At 40.0% G+C, this 23,299-nt stretch overlaps 1 protein-coding gene across 6 annotated transcripts in view; it reads left to right on the top strand.

Moving 5' to 3' along the window:
- Nucleotides 1-21,031, top strand: part of ZFX (zinc finger protein X-linked) — a 57,082-nt gene extending 36,051 nt beyond the window's left edge. For 4 of the 6 annotated variants that reach the window (XM_059385709.1, XM_059385707.1, XM_059385708.1 and 1 more), the window contains 5 exons: nucleotides 14,393-14,542; nucleotides 14,762-14,905; nucleotides 15,279-15,431; nucleotides 15,966-16,106; nucleotides 16,977-21,031. In XM_059385709.1, the coding sequence (XP_059241692.1) occupies nucleotides 14,393-14,542; nucleotides 14,762-14,905; nucleotides 15,279-15,431; nucleotides 15,966-16,106; nucleotides 16,977-18,160 (1,772 nt within the window). In that variant the 3' untranslated portion in view covers nucleotides 18,161-21,031. Of the gene's footprint in view, nucleotides 1-14,392; nucleotides 14,543-14,761; nucleotides 14,906-15,278; nucleotides 15,432-15,965; nucleotides 16,166-16,976 lie in introns of all 6 variants that reach the window. The other 2 variants (XM_059385712.1, XM_059385711.1) reach the window with 2 other exon arrangements.
- Nucleotides 21,032-23,299: the final 2,268 nt, after the last annotated feature.

Here is a 23,299-nt window from a genome sequence, read left to right as displayed (position 1 = left end):
TTTTGGACTTTTAACTCTGTTCCTTATACTAGTTCCTTATACTATGCTTATACTAGTTCCATGCTGTCAGGAGTGCCTTGTGAATTTGCAAAATTTAGTATACCCTCAATGTTAAAGTTTAAATTTTTAAGTCCAGGCAAAAATGCATAATTCCATTTTAAAAGGTGTAACACAATAAGTGATGGCGACATTGTATGTTCTTATGGAAAACACTGGTGCTTTGGGCATGCTTGCCTGTCTTACAGTAACATCAGGGGAAACGACTAATACACTTCTACAGCATGCGGTCCTTCCAGTCAAAAATTGAACATTTAGCCATAGAGCCTCTTTTCTAATGTCAACCTATATGATGGCTTCATTTCATTTCTATACATTTTAATAAAATATGTGCTCTCGGTTATTTTAAGCAGTTAAAATAGATAAATTAAGAATAATTATAGCAAATAATTAATACTTAGAACCCTTTAAACTAATTTGGTTAAAGTATGTCATAATTTTTAACATGTGGATTATAAAATTGGAAATTTTTACTTTGTTCCGACCATAAGCCTAATAAAAGTTATGACGGTGAGTGTGGAGTAATAATACAGCTGTCTTCTCTCCATTTAGTTGGTTTTATACACTAAGGCTAAAGACGTTTTCACTAAGATAAAGTTGATTTCGAAATACTGTTTTCTACAGTTTGTAACTGCTTGTATAAAAGCTGAATGATAATAAATCATTAGTTTGGTTAGTTCTTAACTAATGCTTCTTAAGCTCTTTTGGTTTGGTGGCATTTATATAATTTAAGTCCATTTGAGTTAGTATTTCAAGAAGAGCTCAGGTGCTAATGTGTGGAACATGTTCAACAGACCTATTTTTTAAATGACCCTTGAGTCAGTTTGCAGGTTTATTGTTAATAAAGGTCACTTTTCAAGGGGAAAATATTTATGACTATATTTGTGGTTTGATTGTTACCAAGTCAAAATGGACAATTAAGAAAAAATTTTTTGACATAAGCTGTTTTATCCCAGGAAAGATTGTAGATTTGTAACAAGTTGGTAACAATAAAAATAGGTAAGAGTAAACCTTCAATAAATAGTATTTGTGTGCCAGAACTTAGTGTATATTATTTTCTTTACACAACCTTATAAATGTTGGTGTTATCACTCTTCTTAACTTCCTAGGAAAGAGGATCAGTTTAAGTAACTTGAGCAAAGTTATACATCCAGCTGGCATTAGATTGAGGATGTGGAATCAAGTGGTTTTATTCCGGTGTCTGCCCTCTACTCTCATATTGCCTTTTTCGTGTGTGTGTGTGTGTGTGTGTGTGTGTGTGTGTGTGTGTATTTATATACATCGAATATAAAGCTTCTACTACAAAGCAGTAGAGTTTGGCTTAAATACTGCTTATAGGTGGGTGGAGGAGGCAACTAGAATTCAGTGGTTCTTAAAATTTATATTATTTTAAAAAATTTAAAAATTTACAGTATTATTGAATACCCAGTTTCAGCAGTGTTAGGAAATAATTTAAGGGACTTAAACATTTTCTTTCTTAACTCATAGCAGAAGCCACCAAGACGGCCTCCAAATCCTATTCTATTGTTTTTCTATCTAAAGAATAGATTTTTTTCAAATTTATGTTTAAATGAGAAAAAGAAATCATACAGAAACTGTTATTTTTACTTTTGCCCATATTTACTTTCCTTGCAGCTTCATTCATTCAGAAACATTTCTTGACCAGCCACAATAAGCTAGGAACCTTGGTAGCTGTTAGAGATAAACAGTGCGAGTCTCTGGCTTTTTAGAGTCCAGCACACAATCCTAGAGGGAAGACAAACAGAAACAGATCATTACAGTGGATTGTGAAAAGATACAAAACTGAAAATACGAAGTATTTTGGAAGCGTTAAGGGCGGAAATGGGGTTGTGTGTGGATTTTTGGTATACTTCTGTGCGCTGCGTGCTGTGAAAGCATTACACACCAGAGTTCTGTGGATGCTTGGTCGAAGACCTGAATCTCTGTATTTCATCTCTGCTCCTAACCATTTCCTTCCCGCTCATAATTATTTTGGAGCAGATTCCATTCATCATTTCATTCATAGGTAGTTTAGTATATATATCTGAAGGACAATGATTTTTTTTTTTAATGAAACAATATCATGGTCACATCTTTAAAACAATCATTGGAGGTGAATTCATTTGAAAGACGAGTGGGTGGGTAAGGCGGGAGGGAGGACGGCCTGTTTAAGGGAAAGGCAAGGAGATGTGAAAGATCTTGGAGTGGTCAGAGACTTACTTGTTGGCGTGCAAATAATATCTTTGGCGAAGAAAATGGAGGAAATGGTGAGAAATAAGATAGACAAAACAGGCAGGGCCCAAATCATAAAGGCCCTTGAAGGCACTAAGAGGCCCATTTTACCTTGTCAATGTGGGAAGCTGTTAAAGGGTTGTAAGCAGATTAATAATAACATGGTTAGGCTGTTGGTTTGGAAAGATCATCCTCAGGGCATTGTTGAGAGCAGACAAGGTAAGAGTAAAATCAGAAACAAAAAGGGCACTGTGGGAGGTTTTTGTAGTTCAGGTAAGAAACTGATGGTAGTTTGAAATAGCTCAATCAGTAGAGTTTGGCAGAAACTGCTTCACGACATGTTTAGGAAGTAGAATTTGGATTAAATTTAGGCTTGAGGGGGAGAGGGAGAGTTCAAAGCTCCCTTCCTGGTTTCTGGCTCGTGGGGCTGGGCAAATGGCGAAACCATTACCAGAGGAGGAGCACGTTTGGACACGCCGCAGATCCGTCCACAAGGACACGCCGCAGATCACGTCCACCACGTGGACTGCCTGCGTCCGTCCACGTGGTGCCCCTGGCCTTCCAGCTGAGGTGTTCTGACCAGATGGTCTGATGTTAGCTCCTAGTTAAGCACAACTTTTGGTCATAGTGGATAGCTAATAAAAATGGTTCTGGGGGAGGGGAGCGCCTGGGTGGCTCAGTGGGTTAAAGCCTCTGCCTTCGGCTCAGGTCATGATCCCAGGGTCCTGGGATCGAGCCCCGCATCGGCCTCTCTGCTCGGCGGGGAGCCTGCTTCCCTTCCTCTCTCTCTGCTTGCCTCTCTGCCTACTTGTGATCTCTGTCTGTCAAATAAATAAATAAAATCTAAAAAAAAAAAAAAAAAAAAAAAGGTTCTGGGGGAAGGGAGCACCTGGGTGGTTCAGTCCATGAAGTGTCCAACTTGATTTTGGCTCAGGTCCTGACCTCATGGTTGTAAGATTGAGCCCTGTGCTGGGGCTTAAGATTCTCATTCTCCCTCTCCCTCTGCACCTCCTCCCACAAAAGTCCTTCTGGGAATGATTGAGGAAATAAATCCAAACTTCTATGTTTAATGCATAAACTCTGAGGGTTAATACAATCTAATGGTTTATTTACTGATTCTCAGGGCTGTTAGTGTAGGAGACATGGTAAAATATTTGTTTTATTCCTTTGTTCTGTGGGCAGATTGTTGGATGTTTCTGTATCTTACCATTATTTTTATTTACTGTCAGTTTTGTTTCTTAACGTTTAGTAAACAACAGTATACAATTTTAGAGTTTAAAAAATATATATCCTCATGGGAATGTTTCTGAAATGTGAGAAAGGTCTTATTTAAGGAAGACATATTGAATAAGCTTTAAGCCTGTTCTGATGAAATTCAAAAAGATTTCTGTTAATCCGTCTAAAATTATGGTCTTTCTTGTGGGCACTCTGAATTATCGGTTTAATGTTCAGTGTGGATGTCAGTTGGATTTGTACCAAGGGTGAAGCAGTCAAGTAAGGCACATGTATTGTTGTCCTCCCCTCTCCCCACCAAAAATAAGATTGGGTAAAAAGTCTATCTTGAAGGCCTTAGAAGCAGTTGGAGCTTCAGATGAGCCTTGTGACTCATATTTACTGTTCATCTGCTTGTGACCTAGACAAAATTGTCCAACAGCTTGCCCTTTGAACAGATCTGTGATTACTTTGTGGGGTAATGGGGGCTGGGCAGGGGAGAGAGAAATGAGAGAGGGAAAGAAAGAACATGCTTCAAGAAATTCTTCAGTGTATGGCAACAGTGTTAGAGTGAGCCAGCTTTCCATTTGGATGCCAGCCCAGCTGGTCATTAGCTGTATGATTCCGAGCAAATTTACTGATTTCTCTTTGGCCTTTGTTTTTTTATTTGTAAGATGGCAGTCCTTCTACCTGGCCTGTGGACTGGTTGGGAGAATTAGAGATCCTATGCAGCAGGCACCCAGGGCAGAGCCTGCCTGTCCGTAATGGCTAGTCATTATTGTTCACACGGAGTCTCTCTGTTAGTGGCATCGCTAACTCTGGACTGGCTTCACTTAAGACCTTCCTGTTGTCTGATCAGGAAATCCTTTGCTAAAGGCCCGCACAGGGTGAGAGTGTGATAGTCGTTCCTTTCTTTTCCCCCTGAATTTATAGTATTAAGAAATCCATTCTTGGCTAACTAGATTTGGTTAGCTGTGTTTTAGACCAGTTTGGCAAATATTTTTCACAAGTTCTGTCTCTGACATCATGCTAGAGCTCACTGTAACTGAGATCAGACACTTGAATGGCTCTGATCCTTTAATTCCCCTTCTATAGAATACACTAATTTCATTAAATCTTTGAATGTCTCCAGGAAAGCTTCAAGAGGTAAAGGAGATAGATTATAACTAATCCTCTGAAATCTTTTATACGCTATATAATGAAAATAAGATGGAATTTTAACCACAAAAAGAGGGTTCCTAAGGAGGAAGCTAAGAAAGGAAGGCCCAAAAGTGAACTTGTAAGTATATTTATCTGCTAGAACATCTGCTTACTCAGCAGAATGCTTCCTGCAGGTTACTTAGTCTTAAGTGCTCAGGTTTCAAATCTGTAAAGTGGAGATAAAACACCTAAGTCATGGAGCTATTGTCATTGATATCATGATAAAATAGAGGGATACCACTGACTACAGTGTCTAGGACATAACAGTTGCTCATGAGCTCAGGTATCCTTTTAAGGGGTGCTGCCCATCTGTGGTTATTTTTTTTTTTCCCCTAGATTTTATTTACTTGTGAGAGAGAGAGAACGAGCCCAAGCAGGGGGAGCAGCAGGCAGAGGGAGAAGCAGGCTCCACAACGAGCAGGGAGCCCAATACGGGACTTGATTCCAGGACCCTGGGATCGTGACCTGAGCCGAAGGCCAATGCTTAACTGACTAAGCCATGCAGGTGTCCTTCGGTATTTTTACCTGCTCACACAGGAAACCTTAAGACATTAAATAATACCAAGTTTTTACTCTGTAGTTTTTTTTTTCTTTTGATTGGATTTTGGGTTTAGAGGTTTAAAGATTGAAATGATTAAGTAGTGGTAAGATGATTGGGCTTATCAGAGTAAGTTAGAACAGGTTCTTGGTTCAGAGAACCAAATTCTTTCTTCAATAGCAAGACTGACTGTCGGGGTCTTCTGAAAAGGCCTGATTTCCCTCCATGATGTTAATCCTAACATTCACACTTGTTAAAACTTTAGAATAAAGATTTGTGTATTCAGACTGTCCCTTGAAATAAATTATTTAGGATATAAAATCATCTTTATTTTTCTTTCAAAATTAACCTGTTTTAAGATCTATTAGGTGGCTAGCTTCTTGTTCTGCTCCATTCTGAAGTAGTTGCTTTCTAGGTTTAATGTAATACAGACATTTTTCTGAAATTTTCCATCTCTTATTTCCCCAGATTAATCCACTGTTTTATGGATTCCCTTGCCATCTTCTTTCTTGATTTACTCCCTTATTGTACTGGACCACATATTGAAATAACTTCCTAAGGAGTATAGATTGTGTACTAAAATATTTTTATTCTACCCGTAAATGGGATTGATAATTTGGTTAAGTACAGAATTCTAGATTAAAGAGAATTTTCCTTGAGAACTTGTGTTGCTGTGTTTCAATGTCACCTAGCATCTAGTGTTACGGTTTAGGAGCTTGATGTCATCTTGACTCTCATTCCTAAGTGTTTCTTTTTATTCTGAAAGCTTTAAAGATCTTTTTATCCCTCCTGGTCTGAAATACCATACATTTGTGCTTAGCTAGGTATATGTCTTTTCTTGCACTGTGTTTTCAATAATGATGAGTTCTTTGAATCTAAAGAATCTTCAGGTTTCTGAAATAATTTTATTTATTAATACAATATATTAATTGCAAGAAGAATCTCTGAAAGAAACAGAATAAGTATATCCTAACAACTGTCTGCACCTCTGTGTTCCATTATGATAGTCATTAGCCATGTGGCTCATTAAATTTAAGTTTAATTAAATGAAAAATAAAATTAGGTATCTATTGTCTAAGTTGCACCAACCACATTTCAAGGGCTGAATAACCACATGTAGCTAGTGGAGATAGAGATATAGAACATTTCCAACGTGATCTTTCTTAAAAGCCAAAGAGGAGATGCAGAAGTTCAAAGAATATATTATAAGACAGTAGAGGCATCTAGAAAATAAACTAACAAAATTCAAAAAGAAGCTGAGGAGAAAAATAAAAATAGAATCAAAATAAAAGCCACCATAGAAGCAAATATAAGAATAAATATGCCTCAGTAAATAAGCATGGGCAGAGGATCCAGCTTTAGGAAATCACAAAAATGAAATGGTTAAGAAGGAAAAGGTGCAAAAATGATTACGGAGAAGAAGGCTAGATACAGGAGACAGATAAAGGAGGTAGACACATAAGGGGAGTTCTCAAGGGAACAACCAATGAACTACAAAAATATTTATAGTGGAAGAAATTTTCCTAAAATAAAGACTGGAATCTTTCACAGAATTTTCCTGAAATAAAGATCAAATCTTTCTTGTTTCAGGAAATTGATAGAATGATAAAACCAGCAAGTCATAATCATAGTGATGTTTAGTGAAATTTAAGGATAAAGAGTTGTAGGGACATCTACACAGAAATACTCAGTGTTTGAAGGGAGTGGAACAACTCTTCAAAGTTCTGAGAAAAAGTAACTAAGAATTTTATACCCAGGGCACCTGGGTGGCTCAGTTGGTTGAGCGACTGCCTTCAGCTCAGGTCATGATCCCCAAGTCCCGGGATTGAGTCCCACATCGGGCTCCCAGCTCCACGGGGAGTCTGCTTCTCCCTCTCACCATCTTCTCTCTCATGCTCTCTGTCACTCTTTCTCTCTCAAATAAATAAATAAAATAAAGAATTTTATACCCAGCCAGTGTATTCTTCAAGTGAGGGCCACAGACTAACATTTTCATGTCAGCCCTATTTGGTAATCTAAGCAAACCAAGGGATCATTCAGTATAAAGAACTCTAGAATGGAGAAACTGATAAAAGAGTTGGTAGTGAGCATTGGCATTCCTTTAATATTTAAGTAACTATAAAATACTTGGGACAGGGAGGGGCACCTGGGAGGGCCCCACTCTCAATTTTGGCTCAGGTTATGATCTCACAGTCATGAGATTGAGCCCAGCATTGGGCTCCAAGCTAAGCATGGAGCCTACTTAAGATTCTCCATCTCTCTCTGCTGACCCCCATCCCCTACAGGTGCATTCTCTCCTCTCTCAAAAAAAAAGGGGGGGGGAATGGGAGGGTATTGATATGTTCATTTCCATATCTTTCATAGTAGGATGGCAGTAGATACTGGCCTTAAAATTGACTCATGGGGCGCCTGGGTGGCTCAGTTTGTTAAGTGTCCAACTCTTGGATTTGGCTGAGGTCACGAGATTGAGCCCCGCATCAGGGTCTGCGCTGGGTATGGACCCTGCTTGAGATTCTCTCTGTCCCTCTCCCTCTGCCCCTCCCCCCCACTCTTGTGCATACACTCTCACTCTCCTTAAAAAAAAAAATGATTCATGTATTATAAGCAAAATATGGCTAAATGTTTTTTTAATATATTTTTTCATCTTTAGAGGTCTAAGAACTAGTAACATAATGTCTGGCATTTACTTGAAGATCAGCATTCACATATTTAAGAAACGAATGTTAAATCTTTTCTGTATATCAGAGTGTATTGTAGACACTTGGGATACATCATTGAACAAAACAGTTGCCAGTGCTTTTCCCCTCCCTTATGTTGTAGCAGAGGTACACAGACATAAATAAGTGATGTAATATATGTGATACCTTCTTGGGAAGAAAACAGAGGTATAAGGAGGATTCGGGGTTGCAGATGTGGGCAGGGTTTGCTGAGATGACATTTGAGCAGAGACTTAATTTTGAGATACCTGATAGACTTCAAAGATATGTACAAATCTGAGTTCAGGAAATAGGACTAGAATGGAGATGCAAAATTGAGAGTTACTGGCACAGAGATGAGATTTAAGCTATATAACTGAATGACATTGCCAAAGGAGTGATTGTAAATAAACCAACACCAAAAGCCAAGCCTGAGGTTTGCAACATTAAGAGGCCGCTCCTGCAAAGGACTAAGGACGCAGGGCTGGTGAGGGAGGAGGAAGCCAAGAGCTTACATCCTGGACACCAAGTGAGGAAAGTGAATCAGAGTCAAAGGAATGCAGAGAATGGGCGACCTTGATGAACAGTTTTGGTGGAATCATGGGCGCAGTTGAAGTGAGTTTAGAAGATATGGAAAGACAATTGGAGAAATGGGGAAAAGAGGTTTTGTTATAAAAGGGGAAAAGAATAGTTTGTTTATATGCTGATGAAAGTGATCCAGTAGAGGGGGAGAGATGCTGGAACAATCCAGAGGGGGCAGGCTTTAGCTAGGAATGGAGGGGATTTGTCTTGATTACAGGCCGGGTTTGGCTGCTGGTGGGTGAGTAGAAGCTGATGGTGAATCTTCGATTGTTTTCCCTTGTTCTCAGTGAAGTAAGAGGATTGTCAACTGGGAATGAGGATGGGGAGGTGAAATTAGAGATTTGAGCAGAGAGGATACTAGAAAATGAGAGAGAGAGAAAGTAGCAGAAACAGTTTGCTTCAGGTTTAGGGTCACAGATTTAAGGGTGGGACCATCGGGGTGCAGGCGTGTTTCCGGTCAGCTGGTACAGAGGCAGAGAGGAGAATTGAAATTAGGCAAGTCTGTGTTTCTCTCAAGCCAGTATGACGGAGTGAAAGGAGGGAGAGGGCGGGGGATCAGAGAGCAAGGGAATGAGAGTCACTGTGTAATTCAAGTTGAGTTCAAGTAAATGATAACATAGTGTTTTTTGTTTAAAAACGACATATTACGATATCCAGTTTTCATTAAAATTATCTGTTCACTCTTTTATTTATAAATAAGCATATTTATTTATAAATATAAATGTGTCTGAATAATTATCGGTAAATTGATAGTTCTAAGTGGTAGGATCTTGATCACATTTTAATTTTCTTTTTTTTTTTTTTTTTAAAGATTTTTTTTATTTATTTGTCAGAGAGAGAGAGAGCACAGGCAGAATGGCAGGCAGAGTCAGAGGGAGAGGCAGGCTCCCTGCGGGGCAAGGAGCCCGATGTGGGACTCGACCCAGGACGCTGGGATCATGACCTGAGCCGAAGGCAGCTGCTTAACCAACTGAGCCACCCAGGCGTCCCTTAATTTCCTTTTATACTTTAAAAATACTTCTCTTTGGGGGGGCCTAGGTGACTCACTGGGTTAAGCAGCTACTTTCAGCTCAGGTCATGATCCCAGGGTCCTTAGATTGAACCCCGTGTCGGGCTCCCTACTGAGTGGGGAGCCTGCTTCTCCCTCTGTTTCTGCTGCTCTTCCTGCTTGTGCTCTCTTGCTCATGCTCTCTCTCTCTCAAATAAAAATAAAATCTTTAAAAATACTTTTCTTGAACAGTAAACTGCATGATTTCTACAACAAATAACATACAAGTACAAGAAGCGTAAAAGAATAAAAATAAAAGTGCATTATTTAAGTTCAGGGCACACGGGTAGTCTAGGGCCCGATTGGAGAAACAGGATTGAAAGCAGAAAGCACTTTGGGGGGTGCCTGGGTGGCTCAGTGGGTTGGGCCGCTACCTTCGGCTCAGGTCATGATCCCAGGGTCCTGGGATCGAGTCCGCATTGGGCTCTCTGCTCAGCAGGGAGCCTGCTTCCCCCTCTTTCTCTCTCTGCCTGCCTCTCTGCCTGCTTGTGATCTCTCTCTCTCTGTCAAATAAATAAATAAAAATATTAAAAAAAAAAAAAAAGAAAGAAAGAAAGCACTTTGGTCAGAGATTGCTAGACTGTGCAGTTTGTATTTTATTTGGTAGGAGATGGAGTACCATTCTGGGCCAGAGAGTAAGGCAACTGGATCTTTGTTTTAGGAAAGCTGACTGAGGCCTATGTCTAGGGGTATTTGGTAGGAAATGTAGGAAGAGAGAGATAAATGGTAAAGATCTTTTATTTTTATGATGTTAATTTGTACAGAATGCAATCCCATCATAATCCAGTATCATATATTTTTCTGTCTTGGTAAAAATTATACTAAAATTTGTCTAGAAACTTAAGTGAAAGTAACAAAACAGTATTAAGTATTTCATAAGGTTTTCATGAGGAGTGAATGGTTACATTTTAAGGGCTTATCATCATGCTGGGCATATGAGCTATGTGGTCAGTAAATGTTAACCATTATCCATCATGGCCATCATCTTTCCTTGTTATATAGATTCTCCAGCAGCTTAGTTTTACTGATCTTTTAATTCGATCAATGTTCGTTTAACAGTTTACTTGAGGGCACCTGGGTGGCTCAGTTAAGCATCCAACTCTTGATTTCAGCTAAGGTCTTGATGTCAGGATCGTGAGTTCAAAACCTGCGTTGGCCTTCACACTGTGTGTGGAGCCTACGTAAAGAAAAAGACGGGTGCCTGGGTGGCTCAGTCAGTTAAGTGACTGCCTCTTGATTTGGGCTTAGGTCCTGTTCTCAGGGTTGTGAGGTTGAGCCCTGAGTCCTGTTCCCTGCCTTGGGCTCTGTGCTGGGCGTAGAGCCTGCTTAAGATTCTTGCTTTCCATCTCCCTCTGCCGCTCCCCCCACCCCGGTGCCCCCCACCAACACCACCACAGGTGGTTGTACACTCTCTCTCTTAAAAAACAAACAAAAAAAACAATTTACTTGAAGTGATGTATTTCCTACCCCCACCCCAGTAATTTTTCTCTTCCAGAAACTACTGGGGTTTTTGAGATATTGATGAACTATATTTTTAGACACCACTATATCTGTAACATTGCAAATAAGTATCCCTCAATTTTTGGTCTTCGAAGAGAATTTACTGAAGCTCCTTTCAAGCAGTATAAAGTCCTGCCTATGTTTTGCTATAGTTTTGCTGTTACTAATGAGATTATGGGTAAGTCAGAGGTTTCTCAGTTCTGAAGTTTATAATACTGGATGAGTTGTAAAGCTTATTATTATGTAAGGCTTGAGGAAACTGATGCCAATTTTACTTTAACAAAAATAGAAAAACTGGGAAGAAAATTCACTAACATCATGAAGGAGTCTCTGGTTGGTGAGACTATTGGTGATTTTTTTAATTCTAAATTTTATACAGTAATCATACATTTTTTTAAAAACCAGAAGGTGAAAATAAAGGTCTGTGTTGTAAAGACAGGCACCTTTTCTCTCTCCCATCCCTCACTCATTGGTTCACTGACTTTGGGCAAGTCACATACCATCTCAGAGCCTTTATTTCTTTATCTGGAAAAGGTAAAGATCAAATAAAAGTACCGAGAAATGTTAAGGAAATAGCAGAATGCCATGCAAGATGGTGATCATTATTAGAAGTAGTCTTAATTTCCAGAAATTATGCTCTTCTATTTTAGAGAGGCCTTGTTCCAGAGCTCTAGGCCTTCATCACTACATTAGGAGAAGGCACTTAGGCGGAAATCATACGTATGGTGACTCAGTTTTATCCAAGGCTTCTTTGTCTGTTTTTAGAAGTTCATTTTTAATGATAGCTTTAAATGCACAGAGAAATTTTGAGTACTTATCAGGACCATCAAAGTGGGTTTTTTTTTTAAAGTCACTTTTGTAATTTTTCATCTTCAGAGTAATTTCATAAGTTCAGTGTGGGGCAAATTCTCAAGGTGAAAACCCAAAGGTGAATTCTACTTTAGTCTAATAATAGAATAGCTTGGCTTGGCTCAGGTGAGCTCATATATTTGAAATGTGTTTTCCCCACATATTTACAAAAGCAAGCCAAAAGGTCTTTTGCTCTAAATTATAGATAAATACGTGACATTTTGCAGGCTCCAAAACGACTAGATTTTTTCCATCATCAAAGGCTTCATCTTATTAGTACCAACAAACTAACATATGCTAGAACAGCCAGCCTAAACCTTGTTCTTTGTAAACACAAGGACATTTGATTTTCCAGTACCTGTTAGAATCTGTTTTGCCAGACCTTGCCCAAAAAGGGCAAGCTTTATCAACAGTACCTAACTGTTCGGAGATGAGTTTTCTGAATATGTAACAGCAGGCCTCTGCAGCTAGTGTGCTGGGCTCTTCATCCTTGTAAACTCTATCTCACCTTGAAATTGCAGAGCTATCTTTAAGAAAACAGCCTTGGTTCAGTCAGCTGGGTATGTCCTAAAAATATTTAGCTTTGAAAAAGGGTAAGTACATAGCAGGCCAGAAATAAGGACCTAATGCCAGTTCTTTCCCCCTACAAACCATTTTTATAAAGCATAGTCAAGATACTTGAATTTAGTTAGTCATGTGCAGAGTTCAGGGAACCTCTCTGTTTTTTCGAACCACAAAGAGTTTAACCACCTGGTCTCTGAACCTGCATATTGTGAAGCTTGTCCGGGATCAGCTCGTTTTCTCCAGCTCTTCACCCGGTTTGCCATTTTCTCCTGGTAACCCAAGCCCTTGCCTTCAGTTTCATATCCACGGTTGAAGCCAGCAGCCACCAACTCCTCCAGCTCCCCGCGGGACAGCCTTCCCCCTTCACGTGGGGTGGCCGTGTTCGCATCCGTGTTTACCACCTTGAGTCCTAGAAGGGTAACACGTTGCTCCCCCTGTCTAAGGAGAATTTCGTCATCTTAGCCTCTTAATTTCATCTTCCCCTTTTCCTCTGAGGTCTTGATCCGGAAGTTTTCCCATGTCTTCTGGCTTAAGCTTCTTCCCTTCTGTTGTATTTGCTCCCACAGACTGAATATGCTTAAGTATTCTTATCGATTAAATAGAAAAGTCCTTGACCCTGTGCCCCATTCTAGTTACTGCCCCTATGTTCTCCATTTTAAAATTGGACTTTCTGAAGAAATGCACACCGTCCATTCAGTCCTCACCCCACTTTAATCTGACCCCACATATGTATGTGTGTAGCCTTCACTACACTGCTTTTCACCAGGAGCCTCAGTGACTTCCAGGTGATCACAGTCCATACAGACATTTCTCCTTGACTTGGGTGTGTGCTGCATTATTACCGTGGGCCTTACTAGGTTTCCCAAACCTGTGTGTCAGCCTTCAGTTTCAGACTCAAATACCTAGCAACCGTCTTCCTGTCTCATTCATCGAATTGTTGGCTCATCCACATTCTGAGCATCTGCTGTCACCAGATTCTTGTCTTTAAAGACTGATGAGTAAAGTGACAGGTATCTGCTCTATCTGTGGGGAAGATGGGGGAAAGTCTCTGATAGTGACAGTACAGTGAACCGTGTCCTTGGAGAGAAGCAAGCAAAGGAGAGAAGCAAGCAAAGGGTGCTGTGAATATCAAAGAACTGGGACAGGCACCAGCCTGAGAGCTTTTAGAGATGTTAACTTTCAGACCTTAAATTAATTAGCTATGTAGGAAGAGAGATCACCTAAATCAGAAACCTCATAGTTATTCTTGGCTCCTTTGTTATGTTCAGTTTTCACTCTTGGATTCTACCATGAGTCCTGAGACAGGGCTCCAGTCCTGCCTTCTTCCCCATCCATCCTCCTCCTGTCCTGATGTAAGGCCTTGTCCTCTGTTGCCTGCATTTGGGGGTGGGGAGGTGTTACCCGCATGTTTGCGGTAGACCCACGAGTGGTACCCTTGCTTTATGTCTCCATCCCTTGGCATCCACTTCTCTAAAGGTCAGCATGGTGTTAGCAAAAATGGCGATCTGCCATTCTCACTGCTCTCCTGAAACGTCTCTGCTCAGAATCTCTAAATCTCTCCACGTACCTGGCTTCACCCCTACACATTCTAATTCTGTGGTGCTGGCGGGCTGGAGCCTGTGTTCTTTGGTTCCCTAAGAGATATTGACATCTGACCAGACTGAGAAACCTCTGACCTATCATTGTCAAGTCTGAACCCCTCTGCCTGGATGCGCAAGGGCCTCCATGACACCCACCCCCAACACTTGGCTTAGCAGTCAACCTCATTTCCCACCATGCCCCTACTGGTCTGGATAAAATCATCCCATTTTGTATGAATCCTGTTAGGGTATTTGTAAAAAGGACTTTTCAGAACAGGACATTTTATTTAACTATCTGCTATTGTTATTTGTAATGTGTTTCCTGCCTTTTCAGTGGATGATGCTGGCAAAATAGAACATGATGGTTCTTCTGGAATGACCATGGATGCAGAGTCGGAAATTGATCCTTGTAAGGTGGATGGCACTTGCCCTGAAGTCATCAAGGTGTACATTTTTAAAGCTGACCCCGGAGAGGATGACTTAGGTAAGAGGAAATCTTCACCGTATTATGCATCCTGATCAGGCACATCAACCTGATTTCTTTTGGCTGGTTGAGATTACAGACCTTTGAAATCTTGTCTGAAGATAACTTTTAAGCAAGGATTTTCATGTAGCTGTGGAAAAGGATATGAAACATACTAAGGCAAATGGGTGGAAATGAAGTTTTCAGATAAATTCTCAGAGCTGTCATCTTCCCTAATAGGTGGCACTGTAGACATTGTGGAGAGTGAGCCTGAGAATGACCATGGAGTTGAATTACTTGATCAGAATAGCAGTATTCGTGTGCCAAGGGAAAAGATGGTTTATATGACCGTCAATGACTCTCAGCAAGAAGATGAAGATTTAAGTAAGTAGGTGGCCTTTTTGTGGGAGAAAGTCTTACGTTTCTGTAGCTCTCTTTTTAAATACGGTCAGTATTCAAAGGAAAATAAGTGGCATTATTGTAGAGATTGTTATGCTACCGTGTGCCTCCAAGGGCAGTCTCAGTAACTCTTTGTGGATGCATAGAACGTTGCCTTACAGACACGTTAAGGTGAAAGCCAAGAAACAAATGATTCGTTCAACAAATACTTGTTGCCTGCTTAGGACTCTGTAAAAGTTCTAGGTGTGTAACACTTGAGCCTTCTTTCTACTCGTCTGTTACCTGAATTCAAATAAAAATGCCTTTCCTGTGATCTCTGTAAACGTGGTCACAAAAGTTGATATAATTTCCTACTTAGATGTCGCGGAAATCGCTGATGAGGTGTATATGGAGGTGATCGTAGGGGAGGAGGATGCGGCGGCGGCGGCAGCAGCCGCTGCAGCGCACGAGCAGCAGATCGACGACAATGAAATCAAAACCTTCATGCCAATAGCCTGGGCAGCGGCTTACGGTAAGTCCCTTGGCGGCTCTTCAGACGGACTTGGCTCGCAAGTGGGACTTTGTGATTGAAAACGGTGTCTGTGGCCTTAGGTTTCCGAAATAGGAAACACCACTACCCTGTAAGGGTTACTTGATTTGAACAGGAGGACAGTAAGATGATAAAGTCTACCTTCTGTGTTTATTTATAACAGGAATTTCCTCTGTGTGTGTATTGCATAGAAGGAAGTACTGTAAGAAGTACAGAGGCTTTCAAGCTGAACCTTTTCATCTTGATCGTATCTGACCCATGACTTTACAGTTTGGGGAGATGACATGGGAGTTCATGGGACAAAATGCTGACATGTGTTTTTTAGATTTGGAAGCAAGGCCTTTCCTGCTGTCTCACTATAATAAATGCGGTCCTAAAACCCATTACCTAGAATGGGGACTTTCTGTCATTCATGAGTATCATGGCTTACTTTTCGTTGTTATAGTTAATAAAGCATCCCTAATTTTTTATAGTTTATAATACTGTATGATTTTGTTTTTTAATGCGCATTGTTAGGTAATAATTCTGATGGAATTGAAACCCGGAATGGCACTGCAAGTGCCCTCTTGCACATAGATGAGTCTGCTGGGCTCGGCAGACTGGCTAAACAAAAACCAAAGAAAAGGAGAAGACCTGATTCCAGGCAGTACCAAACAGGTGAGGGCACACAAGTCCCACAGCGCAGCGTGCTTGGCGAGCTCTCAGATGAAACTCTAGTATGTATCCACAGAGGTGTTGTGATGGCATTTTAGCTGCTAGACCACATGTAGCTTTTGTGTGTGGAATTTGAAAATATAATTTTAAGAATTCAGTGATATTCATGAATGATTGCCTGGGATAAAAAGAAACAGGGAATGGATCAATCATGGATGGGGAACAAAATTCAAAACTCGGGTGGTTTTTATGCGGAAATGAAAGAAATCCCTCAGACATGTTACAAGCATTAACTGTTTTAAAACCTAAATTAACGCAAAGAATTGAATCATGTTACCTTAAGGCAGGCTTAATTTACAGAGCAGTAGGACAAGTACCTCAGTTTACCTGACCCTATTCTTGTCTATTCGTGGATGGTGATTTGCATATTAAAATTTTCATAGATAGGTTTAAGCTTTACTGTCGAGTGACACAAAATTAGGTTTTTCAGAATAACCAAAGCAGGAATTGTGATTACAAAACTTGATCTTTATGAAGAATTTTCTGCCGATTTCTAAATTGATAGAGCTTTGATCACTAGCTGGCAGAAGTTACATATTTATTGATTGATTTTTTTTTTTTTTTTTTTTTTTAAACTGGAGGGACTGAGGTTGGTACTACCAGACTGAATGAAGTTTTCAGACCAGGGTTCTCTTTATGACAGGGTTGCTCTGCCTCTTATACTGAAAAAACGGTCGAAGAAATGTTACGTAGCAGATAGCTTAATGTGGGAATGCTTGCCTAATAACGTTCTGAACGCACACTTGAAATGCTTGCAGAAACCCAAACGGAACCTGGTTTGATCACTCATGCTCCTTTTTTTTCCTTTCCTAGCAATAATTATTGGCCCTGATGGACATCCCTTGACTGTCTATCCTTGCATGATTTGTGGGAAAAAATTTAAGTCGAGAGGTTTTCTGAAAAGGCACATGAAAAACCATCCTGAACACCTTACCAAGAAGAAGTACCGCTGTACTGACTGTGATTACACTACCAACAAGAAGATAAGTTTACACAACCACCTGGAGAGCCACAAGCTGACCAGCAAGGCAGAGAAGGCCATCGAATGCGATGAGTGTGGGAAGCATTTCTCTCATGCTGGGGCTTTGTTTACTCACAAAATGGTGCATAAGGAGAAAGGAGCCAACAAAATGCACAAGTGTAAATTCTGTGAATATGAGACAGCTGAACAAGGCTTGTTGAATCGCCACCTTTTGGCGGTCCACAGCAAGAACTTTCCTCACATTTGTGTGGAGTGCGGGAAAGGTTTCCGTCACCCGTCCGAGCTCAAAAAGCACATGCGCATCCATACCGGCGAGAAGCCGTACCAGTGCCAGTACTGCGAGTATCGGTCCGCAGACTCTTCTAACTTGAAAACACATGTAAAAACAAAGCATAGTAAAGAGATGCCGTTCAAGTGTGACATCTGCCTTCTGACTTTCTCAGATACCAAAGAGGTGCAGCAACATGCTCTTATCCACCAAGAAAGCAAAACACACCAGTGTTTGCACTGCGACCACAAGAGCTCGAACTCAAGCGATTTGAAACGACACATCATTTCGGTTCACACGAAGGACTACCCCCATAAGTGTGACATGTGTGATAAAGGCTTTCACAGGCCTTCCGAACTCAAGAAACACGTGGCTGCCCACAAGGGTAAAAAAATGCACCAGTGTAGACATTGTGACTTTAAGATCGCAGATCCGTTTGTCCTAAGTCGCCATATTCTCTCGGTTCACACGAAAGATCTTCCGTTCAGGTGTAAGAGATGTCGAAAGGGATTTCGGCAACAGAATGAGCTTAAAAAGCATATGAAGACACACAGTGGCAGGAAGGTGTACCAGTGTGAGTACTGTGAGTATAGCACTACAGACGCCTCGGGCTTTAAACGGCACGTCATCTCCATCCACACGAAAGACTATCCTCACCGGTGTGAGTACTGCAAGAAGGGCTTCCGCAGACCTTCGGAAAAGAACCAGCACATAATGCGACATCACAAAGAAGTGGGCCTGCCCTAACGGTCCCGCCACGGACGTTTGTGGCGATGTTGGCCTTGAAGCAGAAATTTCATTTTAGAGCCAATTGGTCTCGTTCACATACAATACTGTATATTGATTATCCCGTGTACAAATAGAATTATTGCTTCTAGTTGAGTTGGTTTTTCGTTTTTCGTTTTTGTTTTTGTTTTACATTTTGTTTTATAGTGTGTTCTGAATTCTATTCAGTTTGTTTAATAAATGGGGGAAAGCAGCAACAAGTAAGTTGCTTTTAATAAAATAATCCCTGGTTCTATACTGAATTTTTCTATCTTAGAAGTTTTATATTTATTTAAATATTTACCTTGCTTACCTTGATGGTACTCTTCTAAGACCATTTAACTTAAAGTTAAGGTAACTTTAGATTGGTAACTCTGAAAGGACTCATGTTGACTCAGTCCCCCCCCCCATAAATTTCTCACAATAAAATTGTCAGAGACATCTACTAACATAAATGGGAGGTTTTTCCAGTCAGCTCTAATTATCCTAACATGGAAGTCATTTACTCGTCTTGCTTACTATTTTCAGACCACATGACAATGAAAGTTTCCATTTGAGCTTTTGCGTCCCTAGCATCGCTGAGGAGAGAACAGTGGCTGGGTTCGTGTTTCCTTTCCGTTTTGTTTAGCAGACAAACTGTACTTCTTTGGGGGCTTTCTTTGGTGTATTGACATCTTTTGTCAGCATAGCAAACTTTTAGAAGAACTTCCTTGACAAATTTTACTTGATGCTGTTGTATTTTGATTATTCCGTCTGTGCTGCTTTGTCTTGGAATGGTTGTGTGCTACAAATGAGATTATCGAGGACTGCATTTTGGAATCTCCTAGAGGTAACTCGTGGCTCGTAGGATCTTTTGCGACTTTATATATGTAAATGTACCCTGAATTATATATATGCACATATATAGAGAACATGTATCTGTGTGTATTGCTTATTTTACATATTTATACACACAACCCCAGTAGTAGTTAAGATCTATAATGAAAAGTATTAAATTTACAATAACATGAACGATGCAGGGATGCACGAGAGCATTTTGTGAATCATGCTCTTCAGAGAGACTACTCAGGTGAAGAATTAGAAGGAAAATAAGGACACTAGTATTTTTAAAGAGTAAAGGTATTTTCTTTTAAATATCTTTGGTAATTGAAAAAAATAGACGTTAAGATGTTTCTAGATAGAATGTTTTCATACAACTTCAGCTCCATGCCTTTATATTTTTCTGAAAAGCTAATGAGTATCCGGACATAACTCCCTCAGTTCTCTCTGGAGCCCGTGAGGGAACCCTGCGTCACCCAGTGAGGCGGATTAAGGAAACCACAGCTCCGTGTCCCAGAGATCGGGTGCTGATTATGACTCAAACTTGGCAGGTTCAGCCTGCTCTGTTACTTCTTAGTTGCAGTTAGCAAACTTTTAAAAACTGAATGCTCAAATTGGCTTTGGTTAGAAGATAAAGGTGTGTTTAAGTGCATGAGGAAAAGCGGAGGCCTTATTTGGAACGTCACCAAGTCTTTCACAGTTTTGTTTTTCTTTGAGAGCCGACATTTTTTAAACAAGCAGTTCTGAATCAAGAGTCAGACATGCATAAAACTTGAACTTGGTTAATGAGAACTAGATTATGTTAAGATGGATCTTGGAAAATGAAAAACACTTTCTGGGGTCCTTTAAATTGGCTGTCAGCATAGAGTGTCTGGCACATCGTAGGAGATTGAGGAATTTTCTTCCCACTTGATAGTTGCCTTGCCACTTCATTATGGTGCTTCATCCCCTCTGTGCTGTTAGGTCTTGACCTTTCGTCTTTCTCTTTGCCATTGATATTTGTATTCAAGAAGTATATTTATAGGGTTAGAAATCTAAATACTTGGTGGTTGGCAAGCCTCTGAAGTGCTAGATTGATTTCGTCCAGTTGTAAATCAAGTGCTTTAGGCTGGTATGAACTCCAACCTGAATGCCAGTTAAAGCCAAGGCATGGGCCTATCCTAGTGGGAGCTCCTGTGCCCTCTTGGCTCTCATACCTGCTTTTTTTTTTTTTTTAAAATAACTTAAACAATTGTGTGGTTCATTGCCCTGCAGTACTATCCTTGAAAGCTCTGTCTGTTTTTTTGTGAGAACCTTTAAAATCTCCCTTCTTTTTTTCCCCAGAAATCATGTAAAAGAAGACACTTAAATGAAAGTGGAAATTTATTAACTTTAAAACATGGTGTAAAATTAGTACAGAAAATATAAATAATTGGTCATTTAACTATATTTTTTTAAATAAACTGAAAGATAAAGAACACAACACTCTACACACTTTATATTTCTCTTACATAGTCTGGAATCATACACAGTGTACTTTCTTTTTAAAGCACAATATTGAAACCTTTAAAAGGTATTTAAGGGTTTGGTCAAGTGAATATGATGAAATGTATTTGTCTGTATAAAGAGAAAATGAAATTGTAGTCACTGTTACGTACTGACATTAGTTACAACCTAGTTTTAATTCTTAAAACAATTTTGATTAGCAAAGCTAAAAAAAATGGATGTTTCAGTTAAATGTTTTAAAGAGGTACAGATTTTTACAAGGACATAATATAAGTTATTGTTCTGTAGAAATATCCTATTAAATATTGTATGTCCCTCCCTCTGTACACTTTGTAAAAAAAAAAAGTAAAATACATAAAAAGAAAATCATATAGGGATGTGTGACATTATTGTAATTGTGTACTTGAGAATAACGTGCAAAAATAAAAATCAGAATATTTTCCTGTTAATGGATGTTTAGTCTATTTGATACCAGTACTAAGTTAATGCTTTTTCTTAAGGAAAAAAATGTACAGTTTTTGTAAAACCTAATAAACATCAAAAACAGTGGATTATTTTCATTTCCCCATTTCTTAATTCCTTTTATGCAGCAGTGGATTGCAAAATGCTTGATTGCTTTGAATTTTGTGACTCGATGCAAATACTCCTCATAGTTCAGCCCTTCAAATTTACAAGTCATATATCAGAGAGCCTAAGAGATGATGGGTGAGTCCTTTGATGAACATGTCCTTGAAGTTCCTTTTTTCCCTTTTCTCTTCATAAGGGATTTGTTTTATTAGCATCTCCAGTTCCCCTGAGACGAATTTGCCATGCGTAATGGTTTCTGAGAACACTGAAGGTTCATTTCGGTATCACTGCATAGCACACTTAATCAGGGGGTGTTGTCCCCACCTCCACAGCAGAAGCCCCCCCTAGAGTAACGCCTCTGTGGCCACATTTGGAGGGTTTTCATTTCATAGACGCTAACTCGCTGGAGAGTGGCCACAGTTAGAAAAATCGAAAGTTAGGTAAAAGTGACCAGGAGTCAAAAGAGAGTAACATTGATCTGAGCCATCTTTGATTTTTAAAGATGAGATCCTCAGATCTTCAGCTATGTAGGAACAAGTGCGTGTTTGCCTAATAGTTGAAACGGTAAATAATCAAAACTTGGGGTCAGCAGTCAAGGGAACACGGTGAGTGTCACTGCCCAGAGCCATAAACCACACAAAAGCGGAGCGTGTGAAACCGTTCGTTGTAACAGAATGCCTGGTAGACAGCCTCTTACTGCTCGGATCCCAGGCAGGCAGGTAAGGTCCGGTTCTGTTCTCTGGGAATCTCGGTATTACCAGTTTGGTTGCCCACAAATGCTAGGGTTCGTGAAGGAAAAGTGGGACCGGTCCAAACGTTCCAAGGGTGTTATTTTAGAGCTGTGGTTTTCACAGTGTGGTCTGCAACAGTGGCAGTAGCAGCATCCCCTGGAAGTTGGTTAAAGATAAAAATTCTTGGTCACACGCCTCACCCACCGAATTGGGCAGCTGGGCACAAGACCAGGTGATCTGTGTCTTAACATGTCCTCTGTGGGCTTCTGATGCACGCACAGGTTTGGGAAACCGTTTCAGAGCACCCGGGAAACCGAAAAGATCACTGGTGCAGCATTTTGTGTGGTAGACAAGAAAATCTTTCTCTCTCTCTCTCTCTCTCTCTCTCACACACACACACACACACACACAGAAATAAGCTGTGAGGGTGAAATGGGACTTAGTTAACACCTTTGGTTTACCTTTTTTAAAGTGTGAGCCCTCCAGACAAGAAGCGTATCCTTTCTAGTATACATTAAGTGGCCTGTATTTCATCAGTCTTGAAAGGCCTCCAAGTTATATTCCCCAGAGGTTAATAGGATTCAGAGGAAGATTCAGCAAGTAAAGGAGAAAAGCTGAAAAGTCTCTTTGATTGGCCCATCATTACTTACGTAATTCATATCTGAAAAATCATTTTGCCATATTCCGGTGCTCTTCAGATCAAGTCAAAATTAAGTTTGCCCTTTTGGATTTTGTTTTCTTTCGTGTATATATTGTTTGCCTTTTTGATAAAATAAGTCTTGGATTTGTTATATATAGTTTCTGTTACTTTTGACATCTTTGCTATTGTAAATAAATTCCTATTTTGTTTTAAGTTACCCTAGTGGAGTGTTGGCTATAGACAAGGCATACGCATGCAAACACACACATAAACACATACACCCACAGACACACAGAAGTGAAGTGCTTTAAATCACAAAGTTAATAAACCCCCAACAAAGTATAAACTGGGTGATGTGATCCCTTCATTTCTAGCATTTCCAGCATCAGTGGAAATATCACTGTAGCATCTGCTCCTAACTCTGACTTGAAAATCATTTTCATGACTTCTGAGGGAAATTCTTAGTTTGCCAAGTTTGAGGTCAACGTCAAGAATTACCTTATTTAGATTTTTCTGTCCCTTTGGGCTCGTGTTACTTGTATTGCTGGTATTGGTGAGCACAAAGGATTTGGCGTTTGTGACCTGCTGCTAGAGTAAAGCCACTATGATGATACTTTGCTACAGAAAACCTGCGAAGGAATTTTAGATGGCATTTCTTCTTTCATGATGTGAATTATCACAGAAAAATCCGAACGCATTGACGAAAACAGAATAGTTAACAAAACCTACGTTATTTTGCCTTCTAAGAGAGGCAGGTTTCTGCTTTTCCTGTATGGTTATGCTTGGCTTTAAATTCAGAAGCCATTTCTTTTTGTCTGAGCTGCTCTGAAATAAGGAGAGGTATGGCACAGACATCTGTTGGGGTTTTGCGGGTTCTAA

Source organism: Mustela nigripes, chromosome X (genome assembly GCF_022355385.1).
Source record: "Mustela nigripes isolate SB6536 chromosome X, MUSNIG.SB6536, whole genome shotgun sequence".
NCBI lineage: Eukaryota > Metazoa > Chordata > Mammalia > Carnivora > Mustelidae > Mustela > Mustela nigripes.
The sequence above is the reverse complement of the archived record's forward strand: the minus strand, read 5'-3'. Positions and strand labels throughout refer to the sequence as shown.